General features: G+C 38.7%; 1 protein-coding gene across 17 annotated transcripts in view; it reads left to right on the forward strand.

Moving 5' to 3' along the window:
- The window catches only part of BBX (BBX high mobility group box domain containing), a 297,925-nt gene that overhangs the window by 212,735 nt on the left and 67,099 nt on the right, over window positions 1-18,091 (forward strand). For all 17 annotated transcript variants that reach the window (XM_019975203.2, XM_019975120.2, XM_070787339.1 and 14 more), the window contains 2 exons: window positions 2,699-2,897; window positions 6,551-6,618. In XM_019975203.2, coding sequence (XP_019830762.2) covers window positions 2,699-2,897; window positions 6,551-6,618 — 267 coding nt within the window. The remainder of the gene's footprint in view (window positions 1-2,698; window positions 2,898-6,550; window positions 6,619-18,091) is intronic.

Below are 18,091 nucleotides of genomic sequence, written 5' to 3' on the forward strand. Positions count from 1 at the left end.
CAGGCTTCCTTGTCCTTCACTATCTCCAGGAGTTTGCTCAAACTCACGTCCATTGAGTCTGTGATGCCATCCAACCATCTCACCCTCAGTCTTTCCCAGCATTAGGAAATTTTCCAGTGAGTTGGCTCTGCACATCAGGTGGCCAAAGTACTGGAACTTCAGCTTCACTATCAGTCCTTTCAATGAATATTCAGGGTTGATTTCCTTTAGAATTGACTGGTTTGATCTCCTTGCAGTCCAAGGTACTCTCAAGAGTCTTCTCTAACACCACAATTCAAACGCATCAATTCATTGGCACTCAGCCTTCTTTATGGACCACTTCTCACAGACCCACTAAAAAACAGTTACCATGCTGGAGCCAGGGAAAGGTGTGTGGACTGTGTATTAAAAGAAGTAATATGTTTGAGTGGCTAATTGTGGATTGTAATCAATTTAAAACCAGACTAATTCATGCTCTTCTCATGCCCCGTGTTTAACCAGTGTCGGTCATCTAGTCAGTGACTGAGTGGGTAGAATAAGTACAAGAGAAAGAGATGTTTATGGTCAGTGATTGTCACTGCTTTACGTTGTCTTCAGCACAGCTGCATATCATAAGTTAGTTTAAACTAGCCCTTATTAATACCATCAGTGCTTTTAAGAATAGTCAATACTGGTAATAAATCATTCATAAGAATGACAGTATTATTGTTTTCATCACACATGCAGATTTTCATCAAAGCAAATTGCTAAGTGATTCTTAGAAAAGGATGTAATATTTACTGAGAAAGAACTATATTATCTAGCAGATTGACAACATAGGAAGGCAAGAAGGTGACACCTAGAAACAGAGGAAATCTGAAATCTAGTGACATCCATCCATCTAGGATCTTTCACAGTTGGGACTTTTTCTTAAAAAAACAAAAAAAACACCACCAAAAGTATCAAAAACTTTCTTTTAAATGTCTTGTGACAGATATGTTACTCTGATAGTCCTTTGTTACTTTATAGAGTGGTGACTTTTATTCAGATGACTGTTCATCCTACTGTTGCAGCTCGTGTTCCTTTTGCTGGGACAAAATGATGATGCATGGTGCCTGCTACTTTGATTTTCATCTCACCCTTTCATTTGTCACTTTCCACCTCCAGACAGCAAGTAAAGCTGTTTGTCTGCCTCAGCTTAACAAACCTGTAAATCCCCCTCATGCATGTGAATGTGACATTGATACCCTCAAATTTATTCTGCTATGTGATGATAAATTCTAGTCTGGATCTGGCCTTTGTATCCTGTTTTAATTATTTTTGTAAGAGTAGAACTTATCTTACTGTATCTTCCTTCTGCATGTACCTATATATCAATATGCAGATGTACAGCTTTTAGTTTAACAGCAAAAAGATTATTCAGAAAATTTGAATTAAGGGTAATTCTGGGGGGTAATACTAAACAATTGACTACTAAGTTTGCATTATATTGTCTACAGTACAGTTTTCATTTATATGATTTAAAGTGAAGTGGTGTTTATTAGTTTGATCAGATATACTGTTTTTACACTAAGGGTAAAGGAACTTCTTTTTCAAATGGGTTAGTTTAAAAAGCTGTTTCAATCTTATACTAAATTAATTTTACACACAGTGTTCATTTTGAAAAGCAAGCTTTATAGGATTGAACAAATCATATTAATTAAATAAGGTATCTAGCAGTAATAAAATCATTGAAGAATACATAAAAATATATTTTATCAAATGACATAATTTTGGTAATAGAACATGAATAGCATACATATATTTTATTTAATTTTATTGTCGGGAAAGGAAATGGCAGAGTTGGGAAAGAGGGAGAAAACCATAGAAAAATAAAGGAGAAAAGAAAATATTGATAACAAAGGCTGAAAACCTCCATGTTGTGATGGATTAATTGCAACCTCACACATCACAGCTCTCTGTATGTTCACTTTAGTGATCACATGTGTTCATTGCAAACCTCTAGGTTATGATCAGGTGAAGTTACACTGTGTAGTTTTGAGGAGGAATTGAGGCTGAGAAAGGTTGTACAACTTGCTTAATGTCCACCACTGACTAACAGCAGAAGTGGGTTTTGAACCCAGATAATTAGACTCTGTATCCAGTACTGTTTCTTCTACATGCCCCTGCAAATAACTGAAAAGTTCATCAGTTTGCCCTGCGCCATTCTCTTGCCATTCTTGATCTTGGTTCATTTATCCTACAATTGATTACATTGCTCTGTAAGATTTGCCTGTATTTGCCTGTGCAGTAAAGCATGTTTTAATTTTTAACTTACCAAATTAAGCAGTGAGCAGAATCTAGTTACTGACTCTGGTGTTCGCTCACATTTGTAATGTGCATCTGATACCTACTTAGAAATATATACACATGACAAATAACATGGCAGATAACTCCCTTTCTCCACCAAGACCAGGCGGAGATCTGAATTTGGATACTGGAAAGGAAAAAGAATAATGAGAGTTGAAAGATACAAAATTTGTTGCCTCTGAACCCTCATCCCACAAATGAACTTTCTAGTAGATAAATTCATGTCCTAGCTCTAAAGCCCCATACTGAGGCTGTCATTCTTCTACAACGGAAGACACAGAAGTGTTGTTTTTTTTAATTCAGTATCTTAATAGAGGAGTAAGGTGAAGGCTATTAGAACCTTTTCAATCTATGTGTTAATTAAAATATGTTGTCTGTTCTTTATTTATAGTATAAAGATGCGTTTATGAAGGCAAATCCTGGCTACAAATGGTGTCCTACCACAAACAAGCCTGTGAAATCCCCAGCACCCACCACTGTCAATCCACGAAAGAAACTATGGGCCTTCCCATCTGACTCTTCAAGAGACTTGCCAAGCCCCAAGAAAACAAAGACTGAAGAAATGCCTCAGCTTAACTTTGGAATGGCCGGTGAGTTTAAACACTAATTTTCCCTGTTCTTTAAGACTGGGGCAGTTCATGTAGGCAGTATTTTTAACAGATAATAGAGAGGGAGAGAAAAGCAAAATTTATGACCAATAGGAAGTAATGGCAAATATGTACCTTAGCTTAAAGCTTTGGAGTATGACATGCTTTTTAGAATGTATATATAATTAAAGAAAGGAGGGTTAGACCAAGTGGTGGAGCCACTGTAAATATCTGTGGATTCCTGACGTTGATATGGAAAAGCAGACAACAATGTGGAGACTGTCAGGAACTCAGGGATTTTGTAATGTAACAAAACAGCTTACACACTCGTGCCCACTATTAAGTTGTTCCCCGTAAGCACCTTCTCTGGAGAAGGGAATGGCAATCCACTCCAGTTTTCTTGCCTGGAGAATCCCATGGACAGAGTATCCTGGCAGGCTACAGTTCATGGGGTCGCAAAGAGTCGGACACGACCGAGCAACTAGCACACACTGTAAGCACCTTAGTTGTGTTGCACACCTAACAAGCCACAGTTATGTAGATCATTTGAGGATATGAAACATCGAGGGCAGGGGGATGAACAACTCCATCACAAATCTAGGATGGATCTGACAGCTGTTTTTTAGAGGGAATCGCCATCCCAATCCTTTTACGGGCCCGGCAAATTGAACATTCCAGATGGTCCCATTTGTTCTGAGCCTTTAATATTCTTTGGGTGGTAAGGAATGTTACAGCATTTATTACCACAAAATAAAGTATTTATATTCACTTTGCAAATGGTTCTGTCTTCCTAGCTGTTATAATACCATAATCAAGAGAAGTTTCCAGGATGAATTAGGGAGACTGGGCAAGATGGAAGCATTGAAACTGATGTGGAGCTAGAGGGTTCCCATGTCATTAGTACAAACAAATTTTCTTCAAAATGGGAGCTCTGAACAGTTTGCAAAATAGAAAGCTTGGGAATGAAAGTTTAGCAGTATTGTGATGAGGCTTCACTTTTTAATTGCCAGGAGGCCTAGTGAGATTTAACAGTTCAATGTGTGACTTGTGGCATCTAACAATGTGGTGGTGTCACATGTAAATCTAAGAAATGCCATCTGGCCATTCTTGGGGAACAAAGTCTTCAGGTGATTGTTATGTAAATATCTGTGGTATAGTTCTAGGTGAGCTTACAAAGTGATACTTTGCATATCTCAGAGGAATCAGAATAGGGATCTGTCTTTGTTTCAGCTGTTACTTTGTACAATTTCAGCTTCAACCTGCTTGCTGCTTCTAGAATCCACAGATTGTGTCAGTAAGAGTTTTTATAAAATACTTAATCATCTGAACTTATCATCAGGACCAACTCAGAGTATATCTTTGACTGGCTTCTGAATGAATTCCTTCGATTAGCATGTGTCTTCCATTGCTTTTTCTACCACTTCTAAGTCTAGATCAGTCTTTCTAGGTTGTGTTGTGTTTTGTTTTGTTTTGCATACAGTGGCTATTCACAAACCAGAAATACTGCAGAAAGCTATAAAAGATGTCTATCTATAGCATTATTTCTGTCAGTTTATTAGTCTACTTGTTATACCTACAAATTCAAATTGGGACCTAGGTTTCAACCAAGACATTTACAGGTCAGTTTTTAAGAACAGCATTCTTTTTAAAAAAATACAGAAAAGAAGGAAAAGAACTTTCTCACATTATATAAGGGCCTGTGATGGATGTTGGAAATCCATGATCACAGCCCTTGTTAAGCTATATACAGCTGATAACATTGGTCTGATGTTCCTTTTTAGCACAACGATAGCAAACTAATTTGCTGTTAATTAAAACATGGTTCTTAGTGTTTAAATCTAGAGGAAGAAGCTGTAGGGCTTTTAGAGGCCAGTTTAAGCTTACATGGAATTTCATTTTATTTTGTTTTCCCTGTAGTCCTTGTCACATGACATTTTGCATTTTTTAATAACCCCAAAGCAGTCAAGTGTGTGATATCCAAGAAGGAAAAGCTGTGTAGAATTTAACTTAGTGCAGGTCCTCTGAGTGAAGGGAATGCATGCTATTTATATAAGTATAGTTTTGATATATCCAAATAACATTATATAAGTATAAATTAACATAAAGGATGATGGTAATTTCTTGTCTGTGTTTTAGTGTCTATACAGCAAAGTCATATTTGTGTATAACGTAAATAGATTATCATGGAAGTATGTTCGTATTTTACTTAGTAATTTGAACTAACGCATTTTTATCTTTATTAGAAAGCAATTATTCAATCCTTCTTATCTCTAGAATGGCAGTTCCAAAAGTATTTGGCTGCCCTGAGAACTGAAGTTCACTTTTACTTTCCACCCAGTTCATTTCTCCTAATTTTTATTGGCCAATAGATTTAAGTGTCAGTTTTAGCAGCCACAATAGTTCATAAACTTAACGTTTAATTAAGGATTGAATCTCAACAATGAAGAGCCTTGTTTTAGCAAATCGGTCTGTGTTCCTACATCTCTTCCTACAAGGCGGTCTTCCAACATGGAGCTGTTTTGTGACCACCTGATCATTTGGTGACATATTTTACCTCTACTAAGCTCTTTCTTTTTTTAAAAAAGCTCCCGCAGATTCTTTTCTTTTTTTAAAGTTGGACCATTTGTAAGATGTGGTCAGAGTTGCTTCATGAGTTCTTGAGACAGATTTGTATTGAAAGATGGATTTAAGGACATATCTTTAAACAAAATCAAAAAAGAAGAAAAGAAGCACCTGAATGTCTTCAGGCAACACTATGCCTGATCCTCATTTTTAATTGTAGAGAGATTACTAAAATAAAAAAATTGTGTTTATTGAGGACCAGGAAGCACTAGGTTAAGCATTGACTTAGGCATTTTCACATATGTTATTTTATTGAAGTTCTGAAATGTAACTTATTTAAGACAACCTTAAAGGATATAGGTTTCTTATTGTCTGTATTTTCTTTGTTTGGATATAATCCTGGGTCATAGATCAACCAGTTTCTGTTTCTACTTCTGTTGATTATTGAAGGAATGAAAACAAAGACCTTCAGTAGTATAAAAAGGGTTCATTTTGAGTGCTAAAAGATATTTTGAGGAAGGCCCTAACCTTATCCCTAAGATTTAAGATGTCAGAAATACTTAACTGTTGAACTTAGATTTGTTTTTGAAAGTTTTAAAGAAAGAATATTTGAACAAAGCCCACTAAATTTTTGGTGGCTCATTTGTAAAATGTCTTTCTGTTCTCATGTTCCTCCAATGACCTGTTTCTTTTTATCAGCCCTGATTTCATGTGGGAAAAATAACAATTTGGGAATAACAGTCTCAAATTTCTTAGAAAAAAGCATAAGCACTCTATTGTTTTTTTCATCCAAACTCCCCATGCAGTAAGGAAAGAAGCATTGCACTAGGAGATAATTCATGTTCTAAACAGCTGTGGTACTGAATAAAGTATTTTGTTGGAATGGTGGACAACAGTGGTATTCTTAAAGCTCACAGAAGTATGAGTACTAAGCATATATATGCCAGGTTACTGCTTCATAAAGTTCAAAAGTTTTCTGTAATAAGTTATGTGTGGTTCTGTTGGATTTCTGATTGTTAGTCTTTGTGAGTATTTTGGATTATATGTTCTCCATTGTTGTGAATTGATAATTTACTTACTTTTGGCTTATTTAGATCCTACTCAAATGGGAGGCCTGAGCATGCTGCTTTTAGCTGGAGAACATGCTCTTGGGACACCAGAGGTAAGTAGTCCCTATCCCTCTCTGTTCCACTCCTGCTAGAAGTTGATAACATGGACACTTGTGTTCTGTTCACAGTGTTTTTTCTACAGTTTCACTGTTAACAGCTCATGAACAAACTATGCTTTTAATTTTCATGCTTTCAATTTTAAACGTTAATTTTCATTAAGATTTCTGTGTGCATGGTATTATGCCTTGAAAGTAACAGACTGGGTTACATGAACCCAAAAGGACACAAACAGAGATTGGGTGCAGATTTTGAGATTCTCTGAGCACAGGCGTAAGACTTAGGACATACAGATAATTAGCATTTGCCATGGCTTTGTAATGGAGTTCAGATGGTGGATCCTGTGAGTCATTCATTCTGTTTATAACAGTGTCTGCTTTTGTGATGTTCTCATTTAGACTTGTTAGTGAAAAGGTGAGAGTTTAAAAAAAAAGCATGAGACTGTTGGTCTCTCTGGTACCTGAATAAATCCAAACTCCTGCTTTTGAAAATCAGAAAACGTGGCATTTTAGGATTGCTTATTCTTTAAAATGGAAAATGAAAAAGGACCCAGACCCTCCTAATGACCTTGGTCTTATTTTATTCCCTTGTATAGTTATTGGGTTGTGTTTGCTAAATAACTCTTAGATATAGTCTTGACAGGCAGGTAGTAGTCAATAGCCATGCATAGTTTGCATTTGTGGAATTTCTCTATTTTCCAAACCCATTTAGCAGAGGCCAGATGCATTGACCTGCTACTGGTCACATTATTTTATACACTGAAGTCCTTGAGGTGGAAATTTTTCAATCCCCAACCAGCATTACTACTTAGGACCCAAAATGGCAATTTTATTGCATATACATATATACATAACGTATGTATGTACATACATATATATGTATGGGCCTCCCTGGTGCCTCAGATGGTAAAGAATCTGCCTGCAACGCTTGAGACCAGGGTTCGATCCCTGGGTTGGGAAAAATCCCCCGGAGAAGGGAATGTCAACCCTCTCCAGTATTCTTGCCTGGAGAATTCCATGGACAGGGGAGCCTGGCAGCCTACAGTCCATGGGATCGCAGAGAGTCTGACACGACTGAGCAACTAACACACACATACACATATATATATTCCTTCCTTCCTTTCTTAAGTTGTATGCATGCCTTATGAATTACAGTTAAAGCATATTCAAATAGTTGTTTTAGAAGATACCACATATTTACATCACAACACTCTTTTATTATTTATAGTTTATGTTTGGGATCCATAGTAGTTGACCAGATATTCAATTTGATTTAACTTGTTGCTGCTGCTGCTGCTAAGTCACTTCAGTCATGCCCGACTCTGTGCGACCCCATAGACGGCAGCCCACCAGGCTTCCCTGTCCCTGGGATTCTCCAGGCAAGAACACTGGAGTGGGTTGCCATTTCCTTCTCCGATGCATGAAAGTGAAAAGTGAAAGTAAAGTCGCTCAGTCGTGTCCAACTCTTAGCGATCCCATGGACTGCAGCCTACCAGGCTCCTCCATCCGTGGCATTTTCCAGGCAAGAATACTGGAGTGGGGTGCCATTGCCTTCGGATTTAACTTGTTAATTCTGTTCAATTTAGAATCACAATAAATGTGTCAATTTGGTGGACCCGTACTTATTTACATTGTACTTATCTTTAGCTGAAAAGGAAACTTTGTACTTTTGCATACTCATCATTCAGCAGGTTTGTATTTCCTCACATGATAGCCTTCACTGGCATCATTTGACTTTATGACACATTAAAAGCAATCAGATTAACTCTGACTAGAGTGTAGAGCATCCCAAGCATGTTCCCAAAGGTGAAGGTTGGAATAATAATGCGCATTTGACCTTTCAGCACAGTCTGACTCATGATTCCCAAGAATGCACTGTATTGTGAAAGTCCGTATCATCTTCTCTGATAGATTAGATAATAATGAAATTTTCTTCCAAACATCTATTAGCATTCCTTCTAATTTTCAGGAAAAAATGTAAACAAATAAACATGTATAGAACTTACAGATGGATGAAAATGCTAGTCAGAAAAAGGAATACTTTTTTTTTTCTTTGAATTAAAATTTGTCTTTTGGGCTCTTTTTAGTGAATAGCTCTTCTCCCCACTTATGAGGACAGCAGAGTTTGACACAAGCAGTTTAAATCATGCCGTGGTCAACCTTCCATTTCTGATGAAGGGGGAACCATTTTGAAAATTCTCAAGCTAAAGAAACAGAGAAAATTAAATGGCCGAAAGAAATGAACCATACAGGAGAAAGAATTTCATACTAAGGAAGTTGCCAGCACTTAGGTTTTTAAGGACCACTTCTAAGAATACAAGTCTTTCTTCATAATTCCTCCTTCTTGTCCCAGATATATTTAGGCATTATTGAAAATGGTCTTGAGCTATTGAAACAATAAAGGGGCAAAGTTTGTATAACATAATGCCATCTCTAAATATAATTAGTTTGAGAGTTTTTTTCATACCTGTCAGTAGATTTCATTTAATACCTAATTTCTATGCAAAGTCGCATTCCAAATATGTAGACATTTTCATAGAACTTTAGGGGCTTATGTACATTGGCAGATGACAAATACAATGAATACATACTTATATTTTTAAAAGAAAATTGTAAAGATAATGAGATAAGGAAAGAAGTACAGAAATTTGATACTTCTTAGATTTGGAACAATTACCATGAAGTCTGTTTAAACTGTTGGGTAGGACCAGTCGAATAAAGTGACATTTTACAAAAATTCTTCCATAGAGGAGGTCTAATTGTAATGAATTTTTAAAATGCCATGAGAAAATTCTTACTCTGAAATGGCTTATTGAAAAGGAGATTTTCCTTTATTTGTCAGCCTGAAACCTAATCACATAGAAAAAGTCCTCAAAAGCCTATTTTTTTTTAAATATGAAAAATTTAATATAGGTAATAGTTTTATTTTTAAAAGCAATTCTATTAACAGAAGGTAGACAGGCTTACTGTTACAGGAACAATAAAACTCTAGGTTAAAGTTTCTTTGGTTTATACATTTCGTAGATCTACATATGATGTGCTCTTAGGGTTTTTAGAGAGAAATTATAGGTTCTTGATATAGCAGTGAGCAAATAATAACAAGCAGGATGTCTGAGTTTTTGCTTTCTCCTTAGTCTTCTGATTAACTCTAAATTTGCCACAATATGTTTGGCATTATTAGGGCAGCATTTTTATATGCTACTATTTGTGTCTCTGATGAGTGAAATGGGGTAAGAATTGCATTTACAGTTTGTTTGACTCTTTTTCACATAAATGGTTAGTCCTGTCTTTTCTTTATACCCAGAATACACTGAAATATATTTCATATTTGAGACAAATTTTTAAAAGCAGTGTTTGTTGTTAAGAGTATATGAATTAAAGAAGCAAAATAAATGTATAGGCATCCCTCATTTTATTGTGCTTTGCAGATACTGCAATTTTTACAAATTGAGGGCTTTTAGCAACCCTGCGTCCAGCAGGTCAGTTGGCACCATTTTTCCAACCATATTTACTCACTTTGTATCTCTCTGTCACATTTTGTCAATTCTTGCAGAATTTCAAACTTTTCATTATTATTATATTTGTTATGGCAGTCTATGATCAGTGACCTTTAATGTTACTATTGTAATCTGAGCTGGTGAGTAGGGGGTGCTACAAATCATATCCATATAAAACAGTGAACTTAGTTGATAAATGTTGTGTGTATTCTGACTGCTCCACCTGGGTGACAGCATGTCTGTTTATAACATAGTTAACTGAATATTTCAAACCCACTGTTGAGACCTACTATTCAGAAATGAAGAGTCCTATAAATATTATATTTATTTATAATACTACTACTCATTTTTTTTTTTTTTTTTTTTTACTACTGCTCATTGACGGTGCACCTGGCCATTCAAGAGCTCTGACGTAGGTGCCCAGCAAGACTAATGTTTTCATACTATTCCACACATCTGTTCCGCGGCCCATGGATTAAGGGGTCATTTTGACTTTTAAGTCTTCTTATTTAAGAAATGCATTTTGTAAGGCTGTAGCTGCCATAGATGGTGATTCCTCTAATGGATCTGGGCAAAGTCATTTAGTTGAAAACCTTCTGGAAAGGATTCACCATTCTCGATGCCACTAAGAATGTTTGCATTTCATGGGAAGAAATCAAAATATCAACATTAAGAAAATTCCCTGGCAGTTCAGTGGTTGGGACCCGAGGCTATCCAGCAAGCCATGCGGCATGACCAGAAAGAAAAAAATAATAATCAGGATTAATAGGATATGGGGAAAAGTTGATTCCAACCCTCCTGGATGACTTTGAGGGGTTCCAGACTTCACTGGAAGAAGTAACTGCAGATGTGCTGGAAATAGCAAGAGAACTAGAATTAGGAGCTAAAGATATAACTTGAATTGCTTCAATCTCATGATAAAACTTGAATGGATGAGGAGTTGCTTCTAATGGAGCAAAGGAAGTAGCTTCTTGAGGTGGGATATCCTCTTGGTGAAAATGCTATGAAGATTGTTGAAATGCCAAGAAAGGATTTACAATGTGACATAAATTTAGTTGATAAAGCAGTAGCAGGGTTTGAAAGGATTAGCTACAGTTTTTGAAGGAACTTCTACTTTGGGTAAAATGCTATCAAAGAACATTGCAGGCTGCAGAGAAGTCATTCGTGGAAGGTAGTGTCCATCAATATGACAAACTTTATTGCTGTCTTAAGTTAAGAAATTGCCACAGCCGCTCGGACCTTCAGCAGCCACCACACTGATCAGTCATCCATCAATGTCAATGCAAGCCCCTCCATCAGAAAAAAGATTACAACCCACTGAAGGCTCATGATAGTTAGCGTTTTTGAGCAATAAGGCATTTAAGTTAAGGTGTGTATATTTTTTAGGTGTAAAGTTATTGTACACTTGCATGGGTGTGTGCACTAAGCCACTTCAGTCATGTCCAACTGTGTGCAACCCTGTGAACTATAGCCCCCAGGCTCCTCTGTCCATGGGCTTCTCCAGGCCAGAATACCGGAGTGGGTTGTCATACTCTCCTCCAGGGGATCTTCCCGAACCAGGGATTGAACCTGTGATTTTTACCTCTCTTACATTGGTAGGTGGGTTCTTTACTACTAGTGCCACTTGGGAAGCCCTTGTACACTTAATAGACTATTTATAGTATAAACATAACTTTTATGTACTCTGGAAAACCAAAACTTTGTGTGACTAGCTTTATTGCAGTATTCGCTTTTGATGGTAGTGGCCTGCAGCTGTACCCGTGATATCTCTTAAGGTGTGTCTGTATTGAGCAAGACAGCCATTAGGGAGTGACTACCGCCCGCCACCCCCACCACACACACACACACTCAAAATGGCATGTTAAGCTTGTCTCTACTGAGACCCAGTGAAATGTAAATATAGAAGTCTTGTTAGGAAATAACCCCATAATAGTGAAGGAAATGGAATGTTTCCAGAGAATATGAAATTTTAGTAAACTTACATAAATCAAAAAGCAAATGACACTTTTTAATTGAGAAAATATGATATAAGCTTAAAGTATACTAATCAGGGAACATCAGAGACCTGGTCTGTTGAACAGTGTCCAGCAGCTTTAGTGAACATATCTCCTCTTTTTTACTTTTAAGGAACAAGAAAGAAAAAGTAGAATTAAAAGTAATATTATTAAAAATTTAAGCAAAGTAATAATGTTCACAAACTCTGGGAAGAGCTAAGGAGAAGGAAGTTATTACATTGAGTTAAGCCGTTATGTTTCATATCAGTGAGTTGTATTCTGAAGATGGAAATGCAATAAATAAAGTATAAGTATTATGATCTAGAATTTCTGTAATCTCCAGGACTGAAAATCTGTAGTCTTATATTTTTAACTTTAAAAAATAAAACATAAAAATATAAAGCTAAATTAAAATTTAAAAATAAAGGCAGGAAGAAATAAATTTCAGAGATGAAAAGGGAGGTTATTCAACACATAATGTATAGAACAGCTTGGAATAATATTGGAAAGGTCAGTATTAGATCTAGGTGAGCACAGAAGTCATCTTGCCTAGAAAAGGAAGAGATGATTTGAGGAATAATAGAAAATAAGAAAAATTAGGCAGAGTAATCATAACTGATAAAAAGGTTTGATGGTATCAATATCTATTTAGTTGAATAAATGAAGACAAACCTTTAGACATTTGGAAAGTGTATTAGACCTGAATTTGTGATTTTCGGATGCCTCGTTGTTTTGTTGGCATTAAGAAATATGGTGGTAAAGTTAAGATCAAGTCACATTTTTGTTTTCCTTCCATCGTGTAAAATGGAGCTAATAATACTCGCTTGCCTCTAACTCCCAAGACTTCTATGAAGATTAATTTAAAAAAAGACATTTTTACCTCTCCTGAAAAGCATTCTAGTATTGGTACTTAGTATTATTACTATAATTTATTCTAGCCATTTTGTACTTGAAATGTCAGGCTATTACTCCTACAGGCTATAGTATGCTTTACCAGCAGCATACTCACGTTGAGCAAATAACCTGCTCAAGATTGTGTGGCTATGACGTGACAGAACTAGGATTTGAGCCCAGAGGGACTAACTTCAGTCTTCCAGTAGCCCACTTGTGATTCAGTCCCTGCCCACCTCACCTCAGCCCCTGCCACTTCTCCAGCGGTGTTCTGAGCTGCAGCTTTATGCACAGGCATTTCATGAGTACTTTCTGGGGACCAAGCCCTATACTAAGCACTTACACTGGTTATCTCATTTCATCTTTCCATGAGCCTTAAGAGATTGGTTTATTATTTCCCATTTCATAAATGAGGAAACTAGGCTAGAGAGGTTAAATAACTTCTCTAATGTCTTAGAGCAAGAAAGTCATTATACTAGCATTTAAACCTGTATATGTTCCGTTAAGTAATGAGATGGGTGAAATGAGATAAAAGAAAAGGTGGTAATACCAGTATTTGTTAAATTAATGAATATGTCCATATTTAAAACACTGTGAGTTTTATTTTTATTTTTTTAAATTTTATTTTATTTTTAAACTTTACAATATTGTATTAGTTTTGCCAAATGTCAAAATGAATCTGCCACAGGTATACCTGTGTTCCCCATCCTGAACCCTCCTCCCTCCTCTCTCCCCATACCCTCCCTCTGGGTCGTCCCAGTGCACCAGCCCCAAGCATCCCACTGTGAGTTTTAAATTTAAAACAAATACAGATTTTGGTAAAATTGAAAAATTTCCCCTTTCTTACAATTTCTCATATCAGTGAAGTGGGACAGTTATTTTTACTACCTGTTGGTAACATTGAGCTACTGTGACTTCTGCCTCTCTTAGGCTGCTATATTTGACTACTTCAGGATGCTAAAATCTACTGAATTCCAACCTCACCCCCAACTCTTGCCCCCTTCACAACTTTTGTCCCCCACCAAAGCTTTTAATATATGGGCTTCCCTGGTGGCTCAGATGGTAAAAACATCTGCCTACAATGAAGGAGATCCAGGTTTGATTCCTGGGTTGGGAAGATCCGCTGGAGAAGCAAATGGCAACCCACTCCAGTACTCTTGCCTGGAAAATCCCATGGACGGAAGAGCCTGGTAGGCTACAGTCCATGGGGTCGCAAAGAGTTGGACACGACTGAGTGACTTCACTTTCACTTTTCAAAGCTTTTAATTCCCTTCTCATAGTTTTATAGCTTTTAAACATAGTGAGGAAATACTATATTTATATTTAAATTCACATTAAGTGGGCTCCTTGAACTTTCTCAGTTCTGGGTAGAGACCCTTCCTTTTTATAATATGCCGCTGCTCACTGCCCATCCAGCCCAGCATCTTCCATCTCTTAACAGTGGGGCTCAAAGCCAGACAGGCACCTGTCCTCATGAGTCCCCGGGCCTCATTGCTCAAGATGCTGACGAGCTCAGAGGAGCCCCTCCGTTCCCAGAGGTGGTGGAAAGGGGGAATGGGAAAGGTGGGCAGCAAGTGAGTGGGGAAAGAGGGGAATGAACAAGTGGGTGAACGAGAAGGGTGGGATGTGCTGCTGCATTGTTGTCGACAGTGTATTTATATGCACAACTGCATTCTGTCTTCACTGTGTCCGGTGAAGAAGTCGGTAGCGTTGTTACCTGTTTTATCAAATGAGGAAACTGAGGCGGGAAGATGCTCTGGTTTTTCTCAGTGTCTGTCACACTTTACAGAAGTGGCCTGGAGTCTGACCTGAACTTCCATCCTAGCGCTCTGCCACATGGCTTAGAATGACAGGGAACTTGACTCTGGTGGCCCTGGTGCCCCAAGGGAAACCACGGACTTATCCTTCTTCTCAGCCCATGATGAGTTGACTTGATTTGCATTCTAGTTTCAAGGAATTCTCAATTCTGTGTGGTACTATTTGGTGTGATCCCCAGGGTGGCCCAGTTCTCTTTCGGCTGCACCCCAGCCCTGGCGTCTGTCAGTCAAGTGCACTTCTTTAGTCCTCAGGTACTCCTTAACCTCATTTAGGTTTAATTAAGAGTGGCTCCATTTTAGTCCTTAAGTAGATTTTGAAGGACTTACTTGGATATAATATACTTATATTGAGTTCACCTGTGTTTGAAAGCTCAAGTCCATTTAACATCTCATATTAAATGCAAATTAAGTGATCACCCAGATGCTGGTATAGAAGGATCCTTGGTAAAAAGTGCCAACTGTGGGAAAGCCTGGGCCAGGTTGAGCGAGGGTAAGAGTCAGTGCATGGGCCTCAGAGTCACCCAGATCTTTACACTTGAACTCTGAAAGGGACTCCTCTACTCACAACCCCTCTCCTCCCGAAGAAGACAAACTTACCTTAGAAACACTGGCACTTACTGGCCCCTCTCCCTCAGCCTTGATACCCTTCCCAGTAGTTACTGAGGCCTGGCAAATGCCATCTCTGATTGAATTGGGGCCCCACATCTTAGCTGGTTTATTTCCTTAACCTTCTAATTAGTCTCCTGCCTCCAGTCACTCTCCAGCCAGGGTCATCCTGCACTCCACTGAAAGCACTCTCTGACTACACATCTCTCATCATGCCGCTCCTCTGACTATAAACCTTGGGTGACTCCCCATTGCCTTCAGCCTAATCATCACACTTACTAAAGTAGCGTTCAAGTTCCTCTCGGTTCAGTTCATCTCGTACTGCATTCCCAGACATCTCAGTCTTCAGCCATACTGGGAAGATTGCTGATGCTCACGTACACAGGGCACGTAAGCCGTACTTTGCCCCCTATTGTTACCACATCATTTCCACAATTCTGATGTTCCTTCTAGGGGTATCTCAGATGCTACTTGCCTTACTTCTTCCGTCCACCCCCAGATAGAATGAAGGCTGCTTCTCTGTCCTCCCATAGACCTTATAATATTCCACCAGGAGGCACATCTATTCTTAATGTGTAGCTGTCTCCTGCACTTGAGCCACAAGCACCTTAAGGGCCAGACTCATCCTCTTAGGGTTATTTTATTCCCTGACATGTAAGGCACACAGGTGGGATGTAGGCTTCTTAAAAGAGAGCAGCGGTCTTTGTTCTGGCACATATTAGGTGTTTATTGAATATTTGTTGAAGGAATGAGTAATCAATAAATGTTTGAATTAGCAAGGGCAGGGATGTGGAGCTCAGATATGACCAGTGCACTTCATAGCTTTGGTTGACTGTGTATTCATCACAGTCCAGCTCTGTGACTGGTTTTGTGCCTTGAGAAGTAGGAATGGGCTTAATAAAACCTAGCTTTCCAGACCACTTACAGTGCATCTGACTGGCTTGATTTTGTTTTATATAAAGGGACCAGGTCATGTTTCTATGTCTCTCATTATTACGATGTACATTTTGCCTGTGGGAAAAATACTACCTCGTCATAATTCTTAATTATACTAATCATTCCCCTTCCTGGGTTATTGAGAATTATAGCTAATTTAAAGGGAAGATTGGATTTAAGGGAAGTTGAACACGTAACAAAGCCGTGTTTAAAAGCCCTTTAGCAGTTCTCTTTATTGGGTGTATAGCAACACCTAGTGGCTTTAGGGATTACTTCAGAAACTACTTCTAGAAACAGCTCCTTGAGTTTCTTTCTCCCTTTACTGACTGACTGCTCATTGGGGATTTTTCTTCCTTCTTAATTAATGGACAAATACCTTTAATCTCTATATTTTGTTATATTTAGCCATATCCCACTTAATAAGTAATTAAGAATACTGTAAATACAAACAGCAAAGTGATACCCCAAGGTCTGCTGCTGCTGCTAAGTCGCTTCAGTCGTGTCCGACTCTGTGCGACCCCATAGACTGCAGCCCACCAGGCTCCCCCTGGATTCTCCAGGCAAGAACACTGGAGTGGGTTGCCATTTCCTTCTCCAATGCATGAAAGGGAAAAGTGAAAGTGAAGTCGCTTAGTCGTGTCCGACTCCTAGCGACCCCATGGTCTGCAGCGCACCAGGCTCCTGTCCATGGGATTTTCCAGGCGAGAGTACTGGAGTCGGGTGCCATTGCCTTCTCCACCCCAAGGTCTGCTGCTGCTGCTAAGTTGCTTCAGTTGTGTCCAACTCTGTGCGACCCCATAGACGGCAGCCCACCAGGCTCCCCCCGTCCCTGGGATTCTCCAGGCAAGAACACTGGAGTGGGTTGCCATTTCCTTCTCCAATGCATGAAAGGAAAAGTGAAAGTGAAGTCGCTCAGTCGTGTCTGACACCTAGCGACCCCATGGACTGCAGCCTACCAGGCTCCTCCATCAATGGGATTTTCTAGGTGAGAGTACTGGAGTGGGGTGCCATTGCCTTCTCCTACCCCAAGGTCTAGGCCCCTCTAATAACATTTCTTAAATAGGAGCCTTTTGTCGGAAATAACCTCTTCCTTCCATGTGGGTATAATGCCAGATTTCTTTATCAAACATTCACATGTATGCACAAATATGTACAGTTGCACTGGATGCCTCATTTATCAGACACGCAAGAATGAATTCTACCTCAGTACATTTTCCATGTCATTGAGCCGTTTTTACATTTTGAGTTTTTAGGTGGAAGTAGGTCTAGCATGTCAGAGAAGGCAATGGCACCCCACTCCAGTACTCTTGCCTGGAAAATCCCATGGACAGGAGCCTGGTGGGCTGCAGTCCATGGGGTCGCTAAGAGTCGGACACGACTGAGCGACTTCACTTTCACTTTTCATTTTCACGCATTGGAGAAGGAAACGGCAACCCACTCCAGTATTCTTGCCTGGAGAATCCCAGGGACGGGGGAGCCTGGTGGGCTGCTGTCTATGGGGTCGCACAGAGTCGGACACAACTGAGCGACTTAGCAGCAGCAGCAGCAGCAGGTCTAGCATGTATCACACACATTTATTTCTGCCTTTTTAAAATAAAGAATACATTTTATAATTATCCTTATCTTGACAACTTAGAATCATAGTTATAAATACTAATTTACTACACTCAGGAGAAACTTTAGGACCACTTGATCTACTTTGTGTTGTTGTTTTGTGTGTGTGTGTGTG

The sequence above is a fragment of the Bos indicus genome, chromosome 1, assembly GCF_029378745.1.
Source record: "Bos indicus isolate NIAB-ARS_2022 breed Sahiwal x Tharparkar chromosome 1, NIAB-ARS_B.indTharparkar_mat_pri_1.0, whole genome shotgun sequence".
Classification (NCBI taxonomy): domain Eukaryota; kingdom Metazoa; phylum Chordata; class Mammalia; order Artiodactyla; family Bovidae; genus Bos; species Bos indicus.